The sequence below is a fragment of the Chelonia mydas genome, chromosome 7 (genome assembly GCF_015237465.2).
Source record: "Chelonia mydas isolate rCheMyd1 chromosome 7, rCheMyd1.pri.v2, whole genome shotgun sequence".
Classification (NCBI taxonomy): Eukaryota; Metazoa; Chordata; order Testudines; family Cheloniidae; genus Chelonia; species Chelonia mydas.
This window is the reverse complement of record NC_057853.1, coordinates 62,704,159-62,724,909: the sequence shown is the minus strand read 5'-3', so window position 1 is coordinate 62,724,909 and position 20,751 is coordinate 62,704,159. Positions and strand designations below refer to the sequence as shown.

The 20,751-nt window shown below is 40.1% G+C and overlaps 1 protein-coding gene across 4 annotated transcripts in view; it reads right to left on the bottom strand.

The window, feature by feature from the left end:
* LRMDA (leucine rich melanocyte differentiation associated) overlaps positions 1-20,751 on the bottom strand; it is a 938,688-nt gene that overhangs the window by 79,438 nt on the left and 838,499 nt on the right. Inside the window, exon 7 of one of the 4 annotated variants that reach the window (XM_043550613.1) lies at positions 725-769. The exons of the other annotated variants lie outside the window; for them this stretch is intronic. Coding sequence (XP_043406548.1) covers positions 726-769 — 44 coding nt within the window. The 3' untranslated portion in view covers position 725. The remainder of the gene's footprint in view (positions 1-724; positions 770-20,751) is intronic. 4 annotated transcript variants of the gene reach the window in all.

Genomic DNA, 20,751 nt, shown 5'->3' with positions numbered 1-20,751 from the left:
TATATAATATTTTACACATATATATGCTCAGATACACACACAGATAAATTGATATCTAGAGAATGAGCCTGAAAAACGTTGGGTAATGATGAAAACATCTATCCTTTATGAGCTCTCTGATTTATCCAGGAAGGAAATCTAGATTTAAAAGAAAATACTGTAAACTAGGCTAGGACTAACCAGACATACATAGAAATCCCTAAAAAATAGTATTTCTATAGCTCTCTTCTTCAGAGCGGGTTGATTACCAGATAACCACTGCCTATTCCATTTTCTCAAACAAACAGCTTGATAGGCACAAAGTGACAGACATCAATACTAATCTTCCCAGCCTGCCTGTAACTGGACCCCAGGACAAGCCAACCTACACCTGCCTGTCCACAGGATGTACTTCTGGTTCTTCCCCACAGAAACCACTAACACCACTTATTAGCTGCTTCGTTCCCTGATAAGTGGTTTGTGCTATTTTTTGGTTCCCATTGTTATATTCATTTCAATGTGGTTCCTGAAGCCTGATACCTCTGTACTTTAGGGGTTCTGAATCTGCCACCAAACAATGATTTGACATGACATTGTGACAGAAAACAGGGAGAAGGGATGGAAATAAAAGAACAAGGGATCAAAACAACCACATTTGGCTCTCTATGCGGGGTATGCCTATCAACACCAATAACTGCTAACAGTGACCCAGGTGTCACATTGATAGAGGAGTCAGATCACTCACGTCAGGGCTCCATTTGACTGGAAGGCATCAATCTTCTTCCCTTATCTAAAAGGACATATACAAATATAATGGGCTATTAGCTCTTGTTTTTGCATAACCCATTCAAGTTTAAGTAGGTTGGGGAGGTATATTTTACTTTTTTGGCGAGTGCCCTTTGCACTTCACTAATTCCATACTGACCCTTGTATATACTAGCTTCTTGGAATTTTCTTTCTCCCTCCCCTTCTCTCATAGCTTAAAGGCTGCATTATAAAGCCATGCTAGTGTCTACAACTACCTTTTTTGTTAACCTTGGGACTGACTTTACTGCCTAATGATTTCTTTAGAGTGTTTAATTAAAGCAATAGCATCAATTTAAAAATCACAATTTAAAAGTCTTCTGTGACTTTTTTTTTAACCTACTATATTTACAAGCATCACCTAATAATATTGAGAAAGATCTTTACATGCTTTCCTCTGGCAAACTCCCTCTAAAACCAACAGCCCCATTGTTGTTTTATATCAAATAGAGAAGCAGTGGTTAGAGCATCTGACTAGGGGTTCTATACCCAGCTTCGCCACTGAGCTGCTGTGTGATACAGATCATGTGCTTCACCTTTCCTATGCCTCTGTTTCCCTCCCCACATTGTCTGTTCTATCTATTTAGATGGGAAGCTCCTTGTGGTTAGGCCCTTTTCTCACTGTGTCTTTGTATAGTGTCTAGGACAACAAGGCCCTGATCTCAGATGGAACCACTAGGCAGTACTATAATTATCATAATAATGATAATACATTTCCACTTTAAACAAGCTTGAGTTTGCCCCTTTAAATTCTGTGCCACATAGTAAAACTGCCTTGTGGTGGTGAAGATGAGAGAACACATCACAGCAGAATTTGATCTCCTACAGTCTAAATATACAGGTCTCTCTCTCTTTTTTCCATTGCGTGTCCTGATAGAATCATTTTTATCAGAGTCTGTCTTGAAAGGATGCAGTGGTTAATTTTATGTTATAAATTATCACCTTCATACGTATAGCCCAAAATGATATGATAAGCTTTTTCTCCTTCAAGGCTGTTATATCTCAGTCAATTACTTAACCATGAAGATTTAAAGACTCCTGAAGCCAGTTCTTCACAAGAGATGTTCTTTTATTAGGATTTTCCACTTACTGAATGGACAATACAGCTTCTTTACATGCTACTCACCCAAAACCTTCAACTATATTTCACTACACAGAGTAACCCAAACAGTGTTTTGGGTTGTTTTTCGTTTAGTTTTTTATAAACTAAAAGCTCACTATATAGGTAAATCACCAGGAATTAACAACTAAATGATCAAATAAATAATTTGCTTTAAAATATATTGCAACAAAAATGTTATGTGCAACAAAATATGCAACAAAATGGGGAAATGGGGGTTATGTGCAACAAAACGGGGAAAAAGCTCAGAGAGAAAGAAATATGTGTTTTAAACAATCATTTTTAAGCTGTTTAAATATGAAACAAAATCACGTCAAGCTACAAGTTTCCAGCTGTTATGATATCATAAGACAAATTTAGAGTTACAAAACAGCTTGGTGAAGGGAAAAAAAATTTGCTTTTACAAAGTAAGGAAATGTAAATGTTTCAAGTATTGCAACTGTCCAAACAAATTAGCACAAGCAAAAACAGTTGAATTCAGTGTGGTCTGTTTTTTATACTAGCTTCATAATACTTATAATAACTGCTTAAGGAGTTAGACAAAATGTGGTTTAAATCTTAGTAGGATATATCTAATATTAAACTGATGCAATAAAAATATACAGTGGTCTTGGTGTCTATCATTTTTGTTGTACTTAATTAACTGAAATAATAATTTAGTTCATTAATTGAGACTGAACCTAGATAGCTCACTCTGAAAGCCTAGCATGCATTTTTTATTTTTTTTTTTTTTGAATTCTCAAGCCGGGCTAAAATGAAAAAGGAGGTTTTTTTCCACAGTGACTTTGAAAAGAATAGAGTGGTGATTAACAGCAATATTTTTTTTAATGAAACACAACCTTTCATCCCTGTCATTTTCTGACCATCGTTGCTTGTACGCCGCTCCCTGACAAGTAGAATAATAACGGTCATACATCACTGCCCTGAAAGTCCAATCATCTAAATCTTCACTCTCTGCAGCCTCTGAGACTCAATTACTTTATTGACATGCAATCTTCATAAGGAGAGAAATATTGTGCATGTAAGGTCACTTGGTTATGAAGACATATTATCATATTATCTGCATGAGGGTTGCAGGGCTAAGACCTGACAGAGCTAATTATAATGGTACATGATAGAGAGCTCAGTACACATTATTTGCTTGGCTGAAACTAAAGGTGAGGTAAGACCATGACATCATGGTTTCACAAGAAAATAATGTGCCTTCCCTTCGAGGTTATAACTTTAATGTCTAATGTTTTATATCCATTATATTCATGCACTATACATAGGCAGGTAGGCAATGAGAGGTTCTTTAATCTACTGAATTCACATTGGGAAATATTTGTTCTCTGTGTCTGCAATTTAAGGGTTCTCCACAAAGATTCAATACTTTTCACCCACCCAAGCAAATCCACAGCTAAAGATGATCCAAGGAAAGCAGGCAAAACTAGGGGTGGTCAAATCAGTTTGCAGAAAGCAATTAATGCTTTGTCCTTTCTCCAGCATTATCAAGGCAGATCAACCCAATCAATACTTGTGCATGCCTCCGTATTTGTGCTCCTTTAGTGACACACTGAGGAACACGGTAACACTCCAAGCCTTTCATGGTACAGAACTAGCTCACCTTGCTTTCCTCTGACACACATTCTCTTCCCCCATTATACTTTACTGCTCCACATCAGACTCAATCCTCCATTGTAATTGGCACATGGGCTGAATGGCATGAATGCAGCTGTTAGCCATGCGCTGGTCGGTAGCAACTCCCCACCGGTTTGCCTCCCTTCACAACTTTTTGTTATTATTTTATTTTTAGCCAAAATAATCCACCCTAAGCCTGGGCTTTCTGCACCTCTTGGTTAATACAGCCTAAACCTCAGCCTAAAATGTCACCTAAAATTGAGCCTTTCTTGAGGGTTTGGAAATGCTTACATGATTGAAAAACAATACATTATTCATTGTTGTTCACCTTTACCCATCCAGTTTCTGAATCAGAGCAGAAATGTCAAAATACCTTAAGTTAGCCTGTCTTTGTATTATTGCCAGCTGCAATTGGAAGTAGATATACTAGAAATATATCTGGACGAATGTACGAGGTGAGAGTTCCAGTCCAATCTTTTAAATTCAAGATGTTTGAGGCAAGTATGGATGGGTGGCTTTGCAAACCCAAGCTGAACTGCACATATTTCTTTTTTTTAATACGTTGATGGGCTCATTCCTGCCCTGAAATTTGACAATATGCATCATATGACTCTGTATCTTATAAAATTTTCCCTTGTGTGTTTGGGATGAAAATTTCAAAACAGTGGTTTTAAAACTATACCTATTTTTTTGTGCCTGCAAAATGAATTCTGGTCAAGTCAGGATATTCAAATGTCTAAGTACCTGAACACAGGTGCAAATTAGATAGATAGAGGTGTAAGTGCATTACTTTTCATTATGTCAATGCAAAAATCTGTGCCCACAAGAGAGAAGCTGAACTTCTATCCTTTTTTGACAACTGACCGTGAATTATGCAGGCACGTGTGCTAGCCAATTATTTGAGGGTAGATTAATGCTCTGTGAATGAGCCTATGAAAGAATGGGTGCAAGAGAATAAATAAATATATTTCTTTCACTTGCATGAGTTAAACAGTATCAGTTCTTAAAAGTTCTTAAAAATCACAACAAAATATAAGACCTGTTGAATTCTCCTCTTTATTCAGAGACCTGAAAAGCAATGAAAATGCAGTCTCCATGGACAGTTGTAGTACCTTTTGTCGGGGTTCTGGCTTGTTGATTTTACTGGGTGCCGGTCAAGTAGCAATTGGTAGGGCTGCCCAAGCATATCTTTTGAACTACTAACACAACACAGGGCTGATCACTCTTTGATGCTCGTCTTTCCATTTGCTCCCTCAGCAAGGGACAGAAGCAACAAAAGGAAAGCAGGAGAGTGGATGTGGTAGTGTAAACAATTGGGGTGATTATAAGGCAAAAGTAATGTCATAGGTCTTGCCATATTAGTTTACTTGCAAACAAGTAAAAATTAATGGTATAATAAAAGAGCGACATTATTTCTCTCTATATATAGATTTTCGTGTGCATCACTGAGTCAGACTTTGTTTCGTTCCGTTTTATGGCCTTGGTGTCTAGGTGTCAGATTGACAGAAGTTCATTATTCACAAAAAAGGTACAGTCCAGGCACCAATCATGCAGGTTTTCCAATCCAACTCACAATTATATCCCAACCCCAACTTGGTGGGGCCAGCCCAAGGAGGAAAAAAACAGATCAGTTTCTGTGTTCATTGAGTTCTGAAGTCATAGCTGTTTTCGCAGACCAGTAACCAACTCTATTTACTAAAAGATGCTACAATCTCCACGCTGACATGCAAAATACACTGTACATATCAAACCCTAACTGCTGGCCTACATTCCAGCTAGAGAAACGCATATAAACTACTGTATTTTAGCCGTCAATACCCCCTACTATCAGCCTTGGCAAATAACAGAACATGGAAAAACAACAAATACCGCAAACCCACCACTTGATAGTTACTTTAAATGTAACATCTGCACAGCTTGTGGAATCCAAACCTCAGGATTACTTTTGTTCTTCTGTACTTTATGTATTTTGTTTTGAAAAGTTGTTGGAAAACAGAACAGTATATTAGAAACAATCATCCCACCATATTATAGAGATTATCATATCTCAAAGAATAATTACTATATAATGAAAATTCAATAATTTATATTAAAAAGCTCCACATTCAAATATGGTGAGTCAAGAAAGCCCATTTTTTAATCAGTTAATACTGACTTAATGCTGGCAATTTGTTCCTAAGAGATGTGCATATGACAGTGTTTTCTGTCAGCTGTCTTTCTAACGCACATGGCAACTATTATTATTTAGGAGAGAGTCCACTTTCATATGAAATTATTTAGCATTTTTCCACTGTGACCCACCAAAAATTTTTCTTAATTCAAACCCTTTCAACAAAGTTAAAAGGTGTCTCCCTATGTATAGCATGAAAACATTGGTAGGGATTTTATATGTCCCTCTGTGCCCTTCTTCTGCATCTGTCTTCTTGATTCAGCTTTTTGAATGCAACACAATGGTGACTCCTAGCAGTCATTTCAAGAAGGCCTCATCATGTGACCAAACTAGTTCTAACAGCCCATTTCTCATGCCGATATTGACTATCCCTTAACTGTAACCCCACTTTCCCTTGTGTCTGAGAAGAGACTATAGTTAACGCACAGAATGTGTCCCTTTAAGCGCCCGCCGCCCCCCATAGCTGTAACCTGAGAACCCCTGCAGTGCCAGCAGAAACAAATAGTAGCAGTGCACAATTTCCAGAGCATGAAGCAGTCTTGGAGCTCTGCCAATAAAACATGCTGGATCTTGCTCTGCAAGACAGTAGAAGAATCAGCCCTGCAGTTGACTGGTCCTGGTGGTATACCTGGGTTGGATTCAAAGACCAATTCTGTAGCTCTCAGGGGTGATCTAGAGGTAGGAGAGGAGAAGTATCTTGCATCACCTTTGTGATCTAGTAGCCAGTTTAGCAGTGGTACTTATGGGTTCTGAACAAACTCCTGTCCATTCATCTTAACAGGAAGAATGGAATTAGAACACAAGGCCTTGAGCATCAATAAGCTAAACAGGAAAAATAGGGGGATTCTAAGGATTTCCATGAGTGTTACCATAGATATTCCCCTCCCCCAGAGGTAAAACAAACTTCACACAGAATGTGATACACTTGTATGAGCTGATCCTGTCCCCCGTTCGCTAAATCTTTGAATTTTATTCAGATCTGATCTTAAACTTATACCACATGTTAAACACTGACACACAAACTAATAGAGCTGGAAACAGAATGTTGTGTGTGTTTGTTCCATATTTATAAGTAATTTCTATTCTGGTGTTAGGGACCTGGCATAGTGGTCAGAGCAGGAATCAGATCTACTGCGCAGAGTAGGCATCCAGATCAGGAAATTGAGTCGAGGAACAGAATCAAAACCAGCTGCCAATTACCAGAGCCAGAGGCCAAGCCAGAGTCAGCAGGAATCAAAGCTGACGGTCAGAGCCGTGGTTAGACACCAAATGCCAGAGCCACGGGTCAAGCCAGAGTTGAAGTCAGAGCAGGGGGTCAGAGCCAGGACTTGTAACCAGTGGTCGGAAGTAAGGCGCAAGGGCAGGCACAGAGTAGTAGGACAACAGCGGGAACTAGGAGCAAAGACAGGGGTGTGGCAGAAGCCAGGTGCAGAGCAGGAATCAGGAACAGGACTGGGGTGCAGAATGCAAGAAGACGGCACAAGCAGAATCAAATGCAGCAACAACAGGGAATCACCTAGTTGCTCAGACAACTTCTGGTGCCTCTTTTTGGCTTAAATAGCATGGTTGGACCAATCAGTGGAGCCGGGCAATCCTCCAATCAGGACTTCCATGAGTGGTGCCTTGGCTGAGGCTATAGTCCTGCTAGCTCCTTGACCCACCAGATTTCAGGAGACATCAGGTGGTGGACAAGATGTGATGGCTGTTGAGGAACTCCCAGATTTCTTTATTCATTGATAATGTCACAAGGGTGCTCAGAACTAAACTGTATGAACACTAAAATAAATAGCGCTCTAGAACAAACCATTGTACAGATTATATTTTTAAATCATTAAGCAGGTTAAGACAGTGATGTGACAGCTGGTTATACTGTGCACAGGCCCGCACTAAAGCAGAGGCATCCACACAGATCTCTCTCTTTGCCCTGGGCAACAGGGGGTGGAAGCTGTCCTAACCAAGACCCCAATCCTGCAGCCTTTTCTATATGGGCAGGCCCTTGTACCCACATGAAGTTCTGTTGCCTACCACAGAGATGTGCCTGCATGGAACAAGTTGCAGGATCAGGACCTATATATTTAAGTAATTACAACCATCCTGCTTTATTTAGATTATTTAGATTTTGGCACAATCAAAATATTCCAAACATTGATTAGTTCATACCCTTCTTTACAATATTTGGAGTACCAGGAAGCATGGATTCACCAAGGGTAGGTCATGCCTGACTAATCTAATAGCCTTCTATGATGAGATTACTGATTCTGTGGATGAAGGGAAAGCAGTGGATGTATTGTTTCTTGACTTTAGCAAAGCTTTTGACACGGTCTCCCACAGTATTCTTGTCAGCAAGTTAAAGAAGTATGGGCTGGCTGAATGCACTATAAGGTGGGTAGAAAGTTGGCTAGATTGTCGGGCTCAACGGGTAGTGATCGATGGCTCCATGTCTAGTTGGCAGCCGGTGTCAAGTGGAGTGCCCCAGGGGTCGGTCCTGGGGCCGGTTTTGTTTAATATCTTCATAAATGATCTGGAGGATGGTGTGGATTGCACTCTCAGCAAATTTGCGGATGATACTAAACTGGGAGGAGTGGTAGATATGCTGGAGGGCAGGGATAGGATACAGAGGGACCTAGACAAATTGGAGGATTGGGCCAAAAGAAACCTGATGCGGTTCAATAAGGATAAGTGCAGGGTCCTGCACTTAGGACGGAAGAACCCAATGCACAGCTACAGACTAGGGACCGAATGGCTAGGCAGCAGTTCCGCGGAAAGGGACCTAGGGGTTACAGTGGACGAGAAGCTGGATATGAGTCAGCAGTGTGCCCTTGTTGCCAAGAAGGCCAATGGCATTTTGGGATGTATAAGTAGGGGCATAGCGAGCAGATCGAGGGACGTGATCGTTCCCCTCTATTCGACATTGGTGAGGCCTCATCTGGAGTATTGTGTCCAGTTTTGGGCCCCACACTACAAGAAGGACGTGGATAAATTGGAGAGAGTCCAGCGAAGGGCAACAAAAATGATTAGGGGTCTGGAACACATGACTTATGAGGAGAGGCTGAGGGAACTGGGATTGTTTAGTCTGCGGAAGAGAAGAATGAGGGGGGATTTGATAGCTGCTTTCAACTACCTGAGAGGTGGTTCCAGAGAGGATGGTTCTAGACTATTCTCAGTGGTAGAAGAGGACAGGACAAGGAGTAACGGTCTCAAGTTGCAGTGGGGGAGGTTTAGGTTGGATATTAGGAAAAACTTTTTCACTAAGAGGGTGGTGAAACACTGGAATGCGTTACCTAGGGAGGTGGTAGAATCTCCTTCCTTGGAAGTTTTTAAGGTCAGGCTTGACAAAGCCTTGGCTGGGATGATTTGATTGGGGATTGGTCCTGCTTTGAGCGGGGGGGTTGGACTAGATGACCTCCTGAGGTCCCTTCCAACCCTGATATTCTATGATTCTATGAAGCTTTGGGTGGGCAGGGTGGAATTGGCAAATACTTTTAATTCCCTTAAACATATTCATTTTTCCCCCCAAATGCAATGCACCTGGTTATGCCATTCAGAAACTACAGTCTGACAGACATAATGCCATCCATCTGTTAAAATGGTTTATTGTCTGCTTATCTTTTAAAATATGTCTATATCTTGCTAACTCCATCCGCAGAGCTCAGTTACTGAAACAATCCCCTCTGAAGCTGGGTTGCATACGGCAGTTCCATGTTTTTGTATTTAAGTATGAGATAGCCTGCAGAGTGCTTTTTAAAACAAACAGATTTAATATATGCATCTATACTGGCATGGGTGTGGAACTGAATTGCATGGAAAATGATTGCAGCTTCATAAAGGAATATGTTGAGACCATCCCTCTCCCCACTACCCCCCCACCCCACACACACACCCTGCAAACATGTCAAAAGAATGACATGTTTGGAGATTTGTGGATGAAAACATGTTTTGTTGAGGGTAGAATCCAGGAACAATAAGCAGGCAGTGAAGTGATAGAGATCTGGGAAAAAGATTCTAGAATAGCATGGCAATAACTGGCAGACTGGCAGCTAGTCAGCTGATGAAAAACCAGACAGGGAGTGAGCCATTAAACCAGGATGTAAGGGGAAAAACCTCTCCTGTGACAGCTGCAAAACACTGCATATAAAGTGAGTTCTTTATTTAAACTTCCCCATGTCCTGCTGGCCCCTTGGAACTGAGAGAACTGACATAGCACAGAACTTAGCATGAATGCAGAGACAACAAAGTCAATAAAAGTTAGCAACAGCACAGAGACCAAGATGCAGAATGTGAACAGGAGGGCTACACATGTAATTTCTTAAGTGACTACACAAATACTTTATTGATGAAAATATAAAGGAAAAGGTCACTCCTTGGGCATCAAAGACTTTTATCAAGGAAATGGAACAAGAACTAAGGGGAAACAAATGTTAATGTCATGCCCAAAACTATGAAATATATTTTATTGCCAAAGTTACTTTGAAACTAACAAGGCCAGGCACATGGTATCAGCTCACTATATTTTAGAGCTATAAACATAACGCACCTAATTCAAGTTATAGAATGCAAGATGCATGTATTTAGGTGTCTCCCACCTAGCTGTAATGCAAATGGACAACATGACACTGATGATATCACCACAAAAGAGATGGGACTGGGACGGTCTCCAGAAAACTGGGACAGGCTAACAAAATGAATGACAATGAGCAGCAGTAACCAAAGGGGAAAAAAACAAGAACCAGCACATTGGGTGTGGAACCCAGTCTTGTAGACAGGGATTCAAAACCAAGGGGATGAGATGGAACAGAAAGACTCATTTTAAAAGTGTAGGTGACAGGTGTATTTTGCTATATGCCAGATCTTGAGACAAGTAGAAATGGTCTATGACCCTTTATAAGGCTTTATAGAAAGAGAGAGGCTTTTTAGGGTGGGAAATATGGGTAACAAAGGCATTTCACCATGTTCTTCTGACTGCATGAACAACTTCTGGAAGTGAGGGTGAGAAGAAATATCAAAAAGTAGGCAAGAAAATGATAGCAAAATGTATCATTGATACAGGTTAGAATGCATTTGCTTACATAGAACGTTGTAGTTTAACATGTAATAGAAAAAAAATAAGGATTTCCAGTTTGACCAAGCATGCAAAGCACACCATGCAAGAACACTTAGCTCTGAAAAGAATGAGTATGCAGATAATACCTGGCATCTTATTAATATTAATTTCTTTTTTAAGGAAAATATATGTTCCTCACCTACCCTTTCATATAATCTACAGCTGTTTACCTGTAGCATGCTATGTGACACTGATATTAGCAAAACTCAACAGCTGATGTATGGAGGACTCTGTCATGACAGTGCAGAAGAATCTGTGGTCAGTGGACCACTAATGTTCCATGCATAACTTGGTAACTCTCTAGTTTAAGCTGGATAGTTACATGAGGCTGGTTCTTCCTGCTCATTTCTTGCTGCTTAAATTGCACGAAGAGCCAGCTAAGCCATACCTGAATATTAATGTATTTCCTCCTCATTATTATTATATTTCCAAATATTACTTTCCCATGAAAGCAATTGCTATAGCTGTCACAAGGATATTACGTTACAGAATGGTAAATGCGATAGCAGTCTGTCCATGAAAGAGCCTCTGTATTAAAACGTGGCCCACACTATGAAAAAGGTTGGGAATCAGTGATATAGGGGTTTTGTCGAAAGACAATGAAAGACCTTTATGAAAAACATGAGCCATGGATAGCCAAAATTACATATGAATTTTTACTTACCATCTACAATAGAGATGATCAGAAAATGGGCTTTTTTCTCCACATAAAATGTTGACGGACATGACAAAAATTGTTTTGGTTGCAGTTTTCCATGACAAAGCTCAACTTTTCACCAAAAAATTGAAATTTTTAATCTGAAAAATGAAATAATTTGATTTAGAAATGCTGCTGTGGTGCCTCATGGGAGTTTTCATTCAGATGCCTCATGCTCCTTTACAGGCTGGGCGGCTTGGCCAGACTACCTCTCCCATTTTGCAACATGGTCTCACCTCCTGGTGAGGGAAGATGGTTGCATCACGGGAGATTTAGTTGGCTGGGGAGCATGGCCCACTGGGGACAATGGGAACATAAGGATAGCAAACTATGGCTCCCATAAGATACCACAGCAGAATATCCAAAACAATATATTTTGCTTTTTGGCCTAAACAGTTCAGTTTAGGGATGTTTGGTTTTTTGGTGAAAAATCAAATTTTTTTCTGTGGAAAGCAGACACTTAAAAAACCCTAGTGTGATGCTAGCAGACGAGGTGTCGGGTCATGCCAGAGCTCCAGGCCAACTCACTTGTGTATTGGTATCAAAGTGATTGTTAAATATATGAGAGAGTATCAGGTGTTTAAACTTCATGAAAACTAGTAGGATGTTACTTGCATTATTTTCACTTATCTGTATCCCATTATAATGGAGTGAGCAAACATCTACATTGTGTATAACGCTGTTACCCAGCAAACCAAGAAGCCACCTTGTGGAATGCAAAGGCAGAACTTTAACAGAAAAGTTCTAATTTCAAAGCAAGTGGTCATTGTGTGTGATGGCTGGAGGTCAAAGACTTAAAATGCATTCCTCACTCTCTGTTATCCAAGGAAAAGCCCACATGGGTAGTGACACTGTCAGTTTGTTTTCTGTGAGAAGAAGTTATAAGTATGGATTTAAGGAAAGATCCGGCATCCCTGGACTGTTTGGACTCTTACAGGTAAGTGTCGCAGATGCAAAGTGGAGATTCCCAGAGACAATCTGGGTACCCTGAAAAGGCTTTTGGGAAACTGGCAGTTTCTTACATCACTGCCTCCATTTGGAATTACAAACCGTGACTCACCTGTGCATATATTTTACCTGCTTTCACCTCTCAATAACTCATTTCCTATTCTGAGCTAATAAACTTTTACTTAGTTTACTATAGAATTGGCTGCCAGCATTGTCTTTGATGTGAAATCTAAAGTACCAATTGATCTGGGGTAAGTGACTGGTCTCTTAGGACTGGAAGCAACCTAAATGTATGTGATTACCCCGGGTAACTAGCCATTTTATCACAAAGTTCAGCTTGTCAGGGTGGTAAGATAGACTGGAGAGTCTAAGGAAATGGTCTGTGACTCCCGGGTAAGACCGATATGGTGATCCAGGAGTTCACATTCTGTTAGTGGCTTGGTGAAATCTAATGGAAATCTAACATACCACCTGCTTGTGGTGTCTGCCCTGTTTTCTGCCCTGAGGAGGCACTCACAATTGTGGGCCCCTCCAGACAGCGTGACACCTGGTTTTGTTGAAAACCCAATTTTTTATTGAAAAATGTTTTGATACAAAATTTTAGAGCAGCCTTCATCTAGAAGTTGTCCATCCACTGCAAATATTCTTAAGATTTCCAGCATCCAAAAAGATTGACACCAAGAACCCCCGCTCGTTCCTCCTCCAATCAACCACCTGTTAAAGGACTAACAACTACACTAAACAATGTGACTTGATGTCTTAGTTACCTTATGAACCTAAAGCATTCTGTCTAAACAAAGCATAACTAGTACAGTATAAATCCACGAATGTATTTGCTCCAGACTCCAACTGATCCAATAACTTATGTAAATAAATCTAACTGCACGATACATTAATAATAGTAATAATAAAATAAGTCATGGCAGGTTAGCCATCCCCCATTTGTGCAGATAGGGACTGATTCTTCTCACCACTGGGGTCAACGGCAAAACTCCCATCAACTTCAATGGCAGTAGGATTCAGCCCTGAAATGCATTTGCAAGAAGAAAATGTAAGCTTCTTGCTATGGTGATTATTTCAAATAGTTTTACCAGTTCAAATTTCTGGAACCCTTCTGGAAATAACTCCTTGCCTCTGACCCATTTCCCAATTCAGTAAGCTAGATATACTGTTAAAAAGAGGAAAAAGAAGCCATAAGAAATAAACAACAAATATGAGCATTGCTTTAGTGACCTGTATTCCATTAAGAATTTCAGCAGCAAGTATTGCCAACCTTTCAGGATCTGGAGTCTAACCATCTCTCTTGATATGGCTTCAGGGGCCATGTGCATATTTCATCCATTTGCCATATACAAACCAATCAGGAGCTGTAATAAAGTAAGGTTGTAGCAGAAGGAAGGTGTTCTTAGAAATATATAACAAAGGCTATAAAGGAAAATATAGGGAACAAAACTGGTAAAACTGTAGTTGCCAAAATCTAGAGGCATGGACTGCTCACAAGGGAGACTATGATACTATGGATTAGACTATGCTTCAGGTGCACATGGAATACATTTGTTATCCATGTCCTAGGCTGACCAAAACAGATCCAATGCCAAGTCAAAACAGAAGTAAAGACTAGAGCAACATAAATATGCATAATGCTGTAAGAGGGTCTGATGTTCACCTACTTAACAGATGTTTCCTGTACAAATGTAAGCCCTTGAATGAAAAGCTACCACAAAAACTTATGCATACATTCACATATAAATGCATAATACACAAACACACACACACACACTTAATTCTATAGCAGTTTGGAATAAGTATACTATAATTCAGGCTTCTTAAATGTTTACCCTCTCCTCTATTTAAAAACAAATAGAATTTCATTCCCTTTCAGCATGTCAAATTAACATAAGCAAATATGGAGAGTTATGCATCTTCTCTGAAATGGCACCAATATTTCCTTAACCCTCAGAGTCAGCAGTTCTCCAACGCGATCCAAATTTTAAATAAATAACATATGCGAATGTAAACTAACTCTACCAGCTGAATTTTATTTATTTTTTTTTGTTTTGTAATTTATTGAGTTTCATCATTAATCAGACGGATTTTTATAAGGAAGATAAAAGGAAAAATCTGAGGCTTTTTGGATGTTCTGATCACCTTCTTAAATTACCAATTTTGCAAAGGCAGAAAAAATTTTAAGTGCTAGGGTTAACCACATAATTACATATCATTTCATTTCTCCCCCTTGGTTAAAATCAAGCCATTACTAGGTAAAGTAACAGTATTTTGCCATTAGCTGTTAGGTCTGACCTCTGCAATTCACTCATCTGAATCTTCTTGAAGTGACATTGCTTGTCGAAACTCATCAGCTAATCAAGTTCTTAAACTAAAGTGAGTTGTCCTCTCAAATTAAAATAATACCTTATTGTAAGCCTAACTGCATCAGAATGCAAGAGGACAAAGGGCTCACTGCTATCTGGTAGTAAGTTTCCGCTGGCCTGACCAATTCAGTGTACCCCAATTCATTAATGTCAAACTGTATCTGATGTGTGTCAAGTAAGGTATCATTGGAAAACTGAAAACACACTGATCATTAATATTCTTGCATGTTGAGTGTATGGTAAATGCCACACACACATGAAGGATCTGTAGCACTAAAATGTGTTTGCCAGACAAGTCTTGGTAGTGGCTAACAGGTTTCTTCCAAAGGACAAGCCGACACCTCCGGCCAGCTGTCATCAGTATCAAGTGGAAATCACATGGAAAGTGGCTATTCATTTACATTGCAGAGGGCAGGAACAGATTAATTTAAATTTTAGCAAACAGCAGCAGGGGAGGAAACCAGCATGGAATTTCCTTCATCACCAGACTCCATGTTGCCCTCTTCACAACTTGAATGAACTATATTTTGTGGGGTAACTTTCAAAAGACTCCATTTTAAAGGTTCATTGGACTATAAAAGAAAGGGGCAAAGAACCCCAAGTTGTCTTTCACCTAAGACCACTAAGGAACAGTTTGGACTTTGTGGGAGATCCTCACGGGTGGTGGTCAGCCATCTTTCTGGAAGGTAGGGTGATAAGAATCTTACCTTGATCCAAAACTGTAGTTTTGTTAAGTCTGAGTCTCTAGAAAGTGTTTTTCACTTTTATATGCTTGTAACTATTCCTGTCTCTAGCCTTTACACTTGAACTCACTTTAAATCCTATCTCCTTTTGTTAATAAACTTGTTTTACTTTTAATCTAAACCAACTCAGTACTGTGTTTGAATTTAAGTGATTGTTAACTCCACTGAAAGTGATTTTGTCTCTTTAGAGGAGCAAACAAACATTTTTATTACACTGAGTGGTACAGGAAAGGGAAGGGCATTGCAGAACACATGGGAAAATTTGGGACTGGAAGGCATTGGGGTCATCTTAACAGGTGTAACCAAAAAGCTGGTGGATATGAGTGTGTGGCTGGAGTGTAACAAGCAGCCTGCTGGAGCCAGGGTTGTTGGTCCAGAGCTGCTTATCACACAGACACTCAGTCCATGTTTGTATGCTGCCTAGGAATGTCCAGAGAACTACAGGAACACACCAATTTAAGGCACACAGGGTTATAGCCCCTCGCTGGACTGGATTTCACTCCAGAAGGTGACACTTATCCTAGTTTTTCCATTTTAAAGCAGCATTATGCTACTTTATCAAGAACAACTTCATTCCTCCCTGCCAATTTTTGGGAACATTATCTGATCCCAAGTCCTAATCCCTTCCCACAACTAAGAAAGCAAAAAAAACAGTCAAACAAAGATTCCCATAGAATTCAAATTCTGTTGCATTAGGTGACATAGTTTGGAACAACTGATATGGGAGCTGAGAATGTTTCCAATGTATTCCAAGATGTTTCTTTATTTTGCAACCAGATGAAAAACAAAGGAAAACTCATGTCAATTTGTGGACCCTCAGGAACTATTTTCCCCAGCACCCTGAGGCACTGAACTTTAAGACAGCTCTGACCAACTTTATGAAAATAATGCAAAACCTTCCTCTTTGATGAAGCCTTTCCAAAGACAGAAGAACGACAATCAAAAACCCAACACCCCCACTTACTGGCTCTCCCGATGGCTCAAATAAAATACATAGAAAACATCTTTACAAAGTCTAAAACAGAACAGACTTGAAACAAACAAATCATTCAACCAACCAAAAAAGTAGTCCTATCCCAAGTAGACTCTACACTCCCAAAAGGGATCCAAGCCAGAGACTCCATCAAGGCTACCAGAGGTCATTTGTGTGGGGGTAAGTCTCATTGACTTCATTAGGGTTTAGGTATGTGCTTGAGTGCCTTTACTTAATAGGGTGGGTCTTACACATTTTGGTGTTTATTATTTTTGGGTAAGATATGTAAATGGTTAATTCATCAGGAACAAATCAAAATTGTTAAAAGGACCAGCTTTGTAATTTTCATCCCGGTTATCTGATTTCTTCCCCTCTTTGGTTGGTGATAGTAATTGTTTGGGAGGTTGCATGATGCTTATTTATTATAAATTATGTTTTGGTAGGGATTTGGAGGAAGTGTTAAATAGTCTGGAAAATACCAAGGCATTGAGGAGGGGAGGGGGAGTTACTTGTAACCAAAAATAGCAGAGGAGAAATTCTAGGGGAAATATTGGTGATATGGCCAGTCCAGAAAGTAGTGGACGCACCCTAAGTCTTTCACATCTGTATCTGCAGACACACCTACAGCCCTTTCGGTGAGAAAGGGTCTTGTAAGCAGCTCTAACACAATGTGTAAAGGTGAACATAGGCCATTGCCACAAAGACAAGGTAAAAAAAGACTTGCCTCAGTTATGCACACCAATCTGCTAAAATGTAGAGGCACTCTAAGCTATAGAGACAGCACTAGACACTAAATCTTAGTAGCAAAATGAAGCATCAGTAAATAAGTGTCAGAGAGACTGAATTATAAAATTAAACAGGGGTGTGTATGTGTGTATTTTATATTGTGTGTATATATTTTAATGTCCGCTAAATGTTTATTTCAGGAAACATTAGGCAATAATAAAAAAAGTGCCTCCAGGCTTTTCCAGTACTGGATACATCAAAGGGGTTTTTCACTAGTAATTTGGGGAGTTTATGCCTCTGGGTGCCACTGTTGTGATTTCAAAATAGAATTATCTGATGCTATGTGATTTCTTGAATCATTAGTTTTCCATCTCCTCTATTTTATACATATATATATATATACACACACACACCAGTATTCCAAAAAGGTGCCATGCAAGAATAAGAAAAAGGCCCTTGAGAATAAAGGTTCCCTATTAAAATATAAACAAATATATATAAATATCCCTTAAGTGATTATGTGTGGGGAGCTTTGTAATTATATACAGTAACTCCTCACTTAACGTTGTAGTTATGTTCCTGAAAAATGCGACTAAGTGAAACCATGTTAAGTGAATCCAATTTTCCCATAAGAATTAATGTGAACTCTACACAGCAATGATGATTGTGAAGCTTGGTTGAGGTGGTGAAGTCAGAGCGTGGAAGAGGGTGGGATATTTCCCAGGGAATGCCTTACTGCTAAATGATGAATTAGCATTTGGCTGAGCCCTCAAAAGTTAACACATTGTTGTTAATGTAGCCTCATACTCTACAAGGCAGCATGAATGGAGGGAGGGGAGACAGCATGGCAGACAGAGACACACACCGTGTGTGTGAGAGAGAGAGAGAGAGATGTGCATTGCCCCTTTAAGTATGCTGACACCACACTCTAAGTATATTGCCTTTAAAAAGATCAGGAAGTTGAGACAGCAGCTGTGGTCAGCTCTCTCCGTCCTAAGCCCAGTTGTGTCTCCCCCTGCTCTATATAGAGAAGGGATAAGTGGGGGAAAGGAATAGAGGGGTGGGGGACACCCTGACATTAGCCCCCTTTTCCCCCCGCCCCCGCACAGCAAGCAGGAGGCTCCCAGGAACAGCTCCAAGGCAGAGGGCAGGAGCAGCACATGGCAGTGGGGGGAGGGACAGCTGAACTGCCGGCAGTTGGTAGCCTGCTGGGCAGCTGCCGCACAGGGCACTTAGGGGAGCGGGGACCTGATATGGGGGCTGCCGGTCCACCCTGGTTCCAAGCCCCCACCAGCTAGCTGCAATGGGCTGCATTCCTGCAAGCAATGGACAAAGCAGGCGGCTGCCAAACAACGTTATAAGGGAGCACTGCGCAACTTTAAACAAGCATGTTCCCTAATTGATCAGCAACGTAACAACGAAACAGTGTTAACCAGGACAACTTTAAGTGAGGAGTTACTGTACCTCTGAAGGCTTCAGAGTGGCAGCCGTGTTAGTCTGTATTCGCAAAAAGAAAAGGAGTCCTTGTGGCACCTTAGAGACTACACATTTATTTGAGCATAAGCTGATGAAGTGAGCTGTAGCTCATGAAAGCTTATGCTCAGATAAATTGGTTAGTCTCTAAGGTGCCACAAGGACTCCTTTTCTTTGTACCTCTAAAGTTCTCACTGACTTTACACTTTCATATCAGTACAATTACGTTAGATATTGCAAGACACATTCTTGCATCTATATTCTGCCACAGCATGTGCTGAGCAAGTTGGGATGGTATATTGATGTCTGGTTTCTATGTAGTCCTCTCTACTGTTTAAGTGACCAATCATTCAAGATGCTGAGTCACCCAATTTCTAATGGCTTCAGGGGAAGTTGGGACACCGCACAGAAGTGGGCCTTAAATTACTAAAATAATAATGATTTGGTTCCTCTTCTTTTCTTATTAAGCTATATTCACATATAGCGCAAAATTCTCTCCTCCGATGAACATCACTATTGACTTCAATGGAGGGATACTTGTAAATATCTCAGGGGAGAAACTGGCCATGAGAGCTAATACACAAGGATTAAACTACTTCAATGGGCTTCAGACTAGGCCACTAGAAATTACTCACACTGACCCCTGAGATGTAGTGAATGACTTCAGAGGTGAGTTCTATAAGCAGAATCCCTGAACTGAGAAGTTTTCACCTGGCTTTGATTCAGACAATCTCACAGCTGAGAACATACGTAATCCAGCAGACCTCAACTGCACTCGAAGGACAGAGCAGGAGAGACTGTTGCTCAGGTACTTCAATCTTATGTTGGTGGCTTTACATGCCAATGGCAATAGCTAGACCTGAACATGGTGAATTACAGATTGTTGCTGATTGCCGAAAGCATCAATTACCTACTGTTTTGCTACTCCATATCTAGGTGTAAGTGGATAATGGGGAGTTTGATTCTGGATACACTTTACTGTCATGTGGACTTGTATAGTACTGGATCTGTTAAGTAATTACATATGGGGAGTTTTGCAATTACATATCCGGTTCTAAATTTGTATGGAAATATTACTGATATTTATTTTGTGAGGCAGCTAGAATTCAGTGACAGATGCTATAAAAATCAAAATACAAGATCTCATGTCATCTGTACAGACAATTTTTTTTTCAATTGCAAAAAGATTACCCACCACATTAGTCAATGTGTGATGAAACCATGCACTGTGATGGTGTGAATCCAAACTGTATGGAGAAAAAAATCCCTGCAAACCATTCAGAAGTTCATCTCCACCATCAGCTGGGATTGCTGGTTTCCTCCCTTTCCCCGTGCCCCCCTTTTCCAGTATATAAGCATGATAGATATACAGTCATCCAGCCAATGCTTTCTTTCTCACTGCCAAGAGTAACTAAAAGATAACGTAAGTGTGTTAAACCCCAGCAGACTTAGCATGTTCCTGACCTAGAACTACACGGAAATAGATCAGAGAAAATAATTGTTTTTTAAAAAATCACCTATACCACCTTCATCCATTCACTTGAAGCCACCATCCCCTAACACATCCTGAACATCTAGAGAGGTTCACATAATGAAAAAAATCCCCCGTCTCTGTACCTTCCTGATTATACAATGATCAGAAGCTGAAACACCAAAATACAACGGGAAAAACTATTCCCGTGATATTTCAAGCTTGACAGAAAACAGGAAGTATGAGAAATTTCATGATAAACCCTATTCTCATGATATTTCCAAACTGATTTACCATCCAAAGATGGTCAGATAAGCATGCCAATGTATGGATGATTATCTGTAACAAGCTTCCAAAGATAACGAGGAGTCCTTGTGGCACCTTAGAGACTAACATATTTATTTGGGCACAAGCTTTCGTGGGTTAGAACCCACTTCCTTCAATGTTCTTCTGTCATCTAACAAGAAACCAGAGAAAAGTGTAGCCTCTCTCTCACTGGACATTGCAGTGCTTTACAATTACCAATTTATATCATAATCAATGCTGACTTAAAA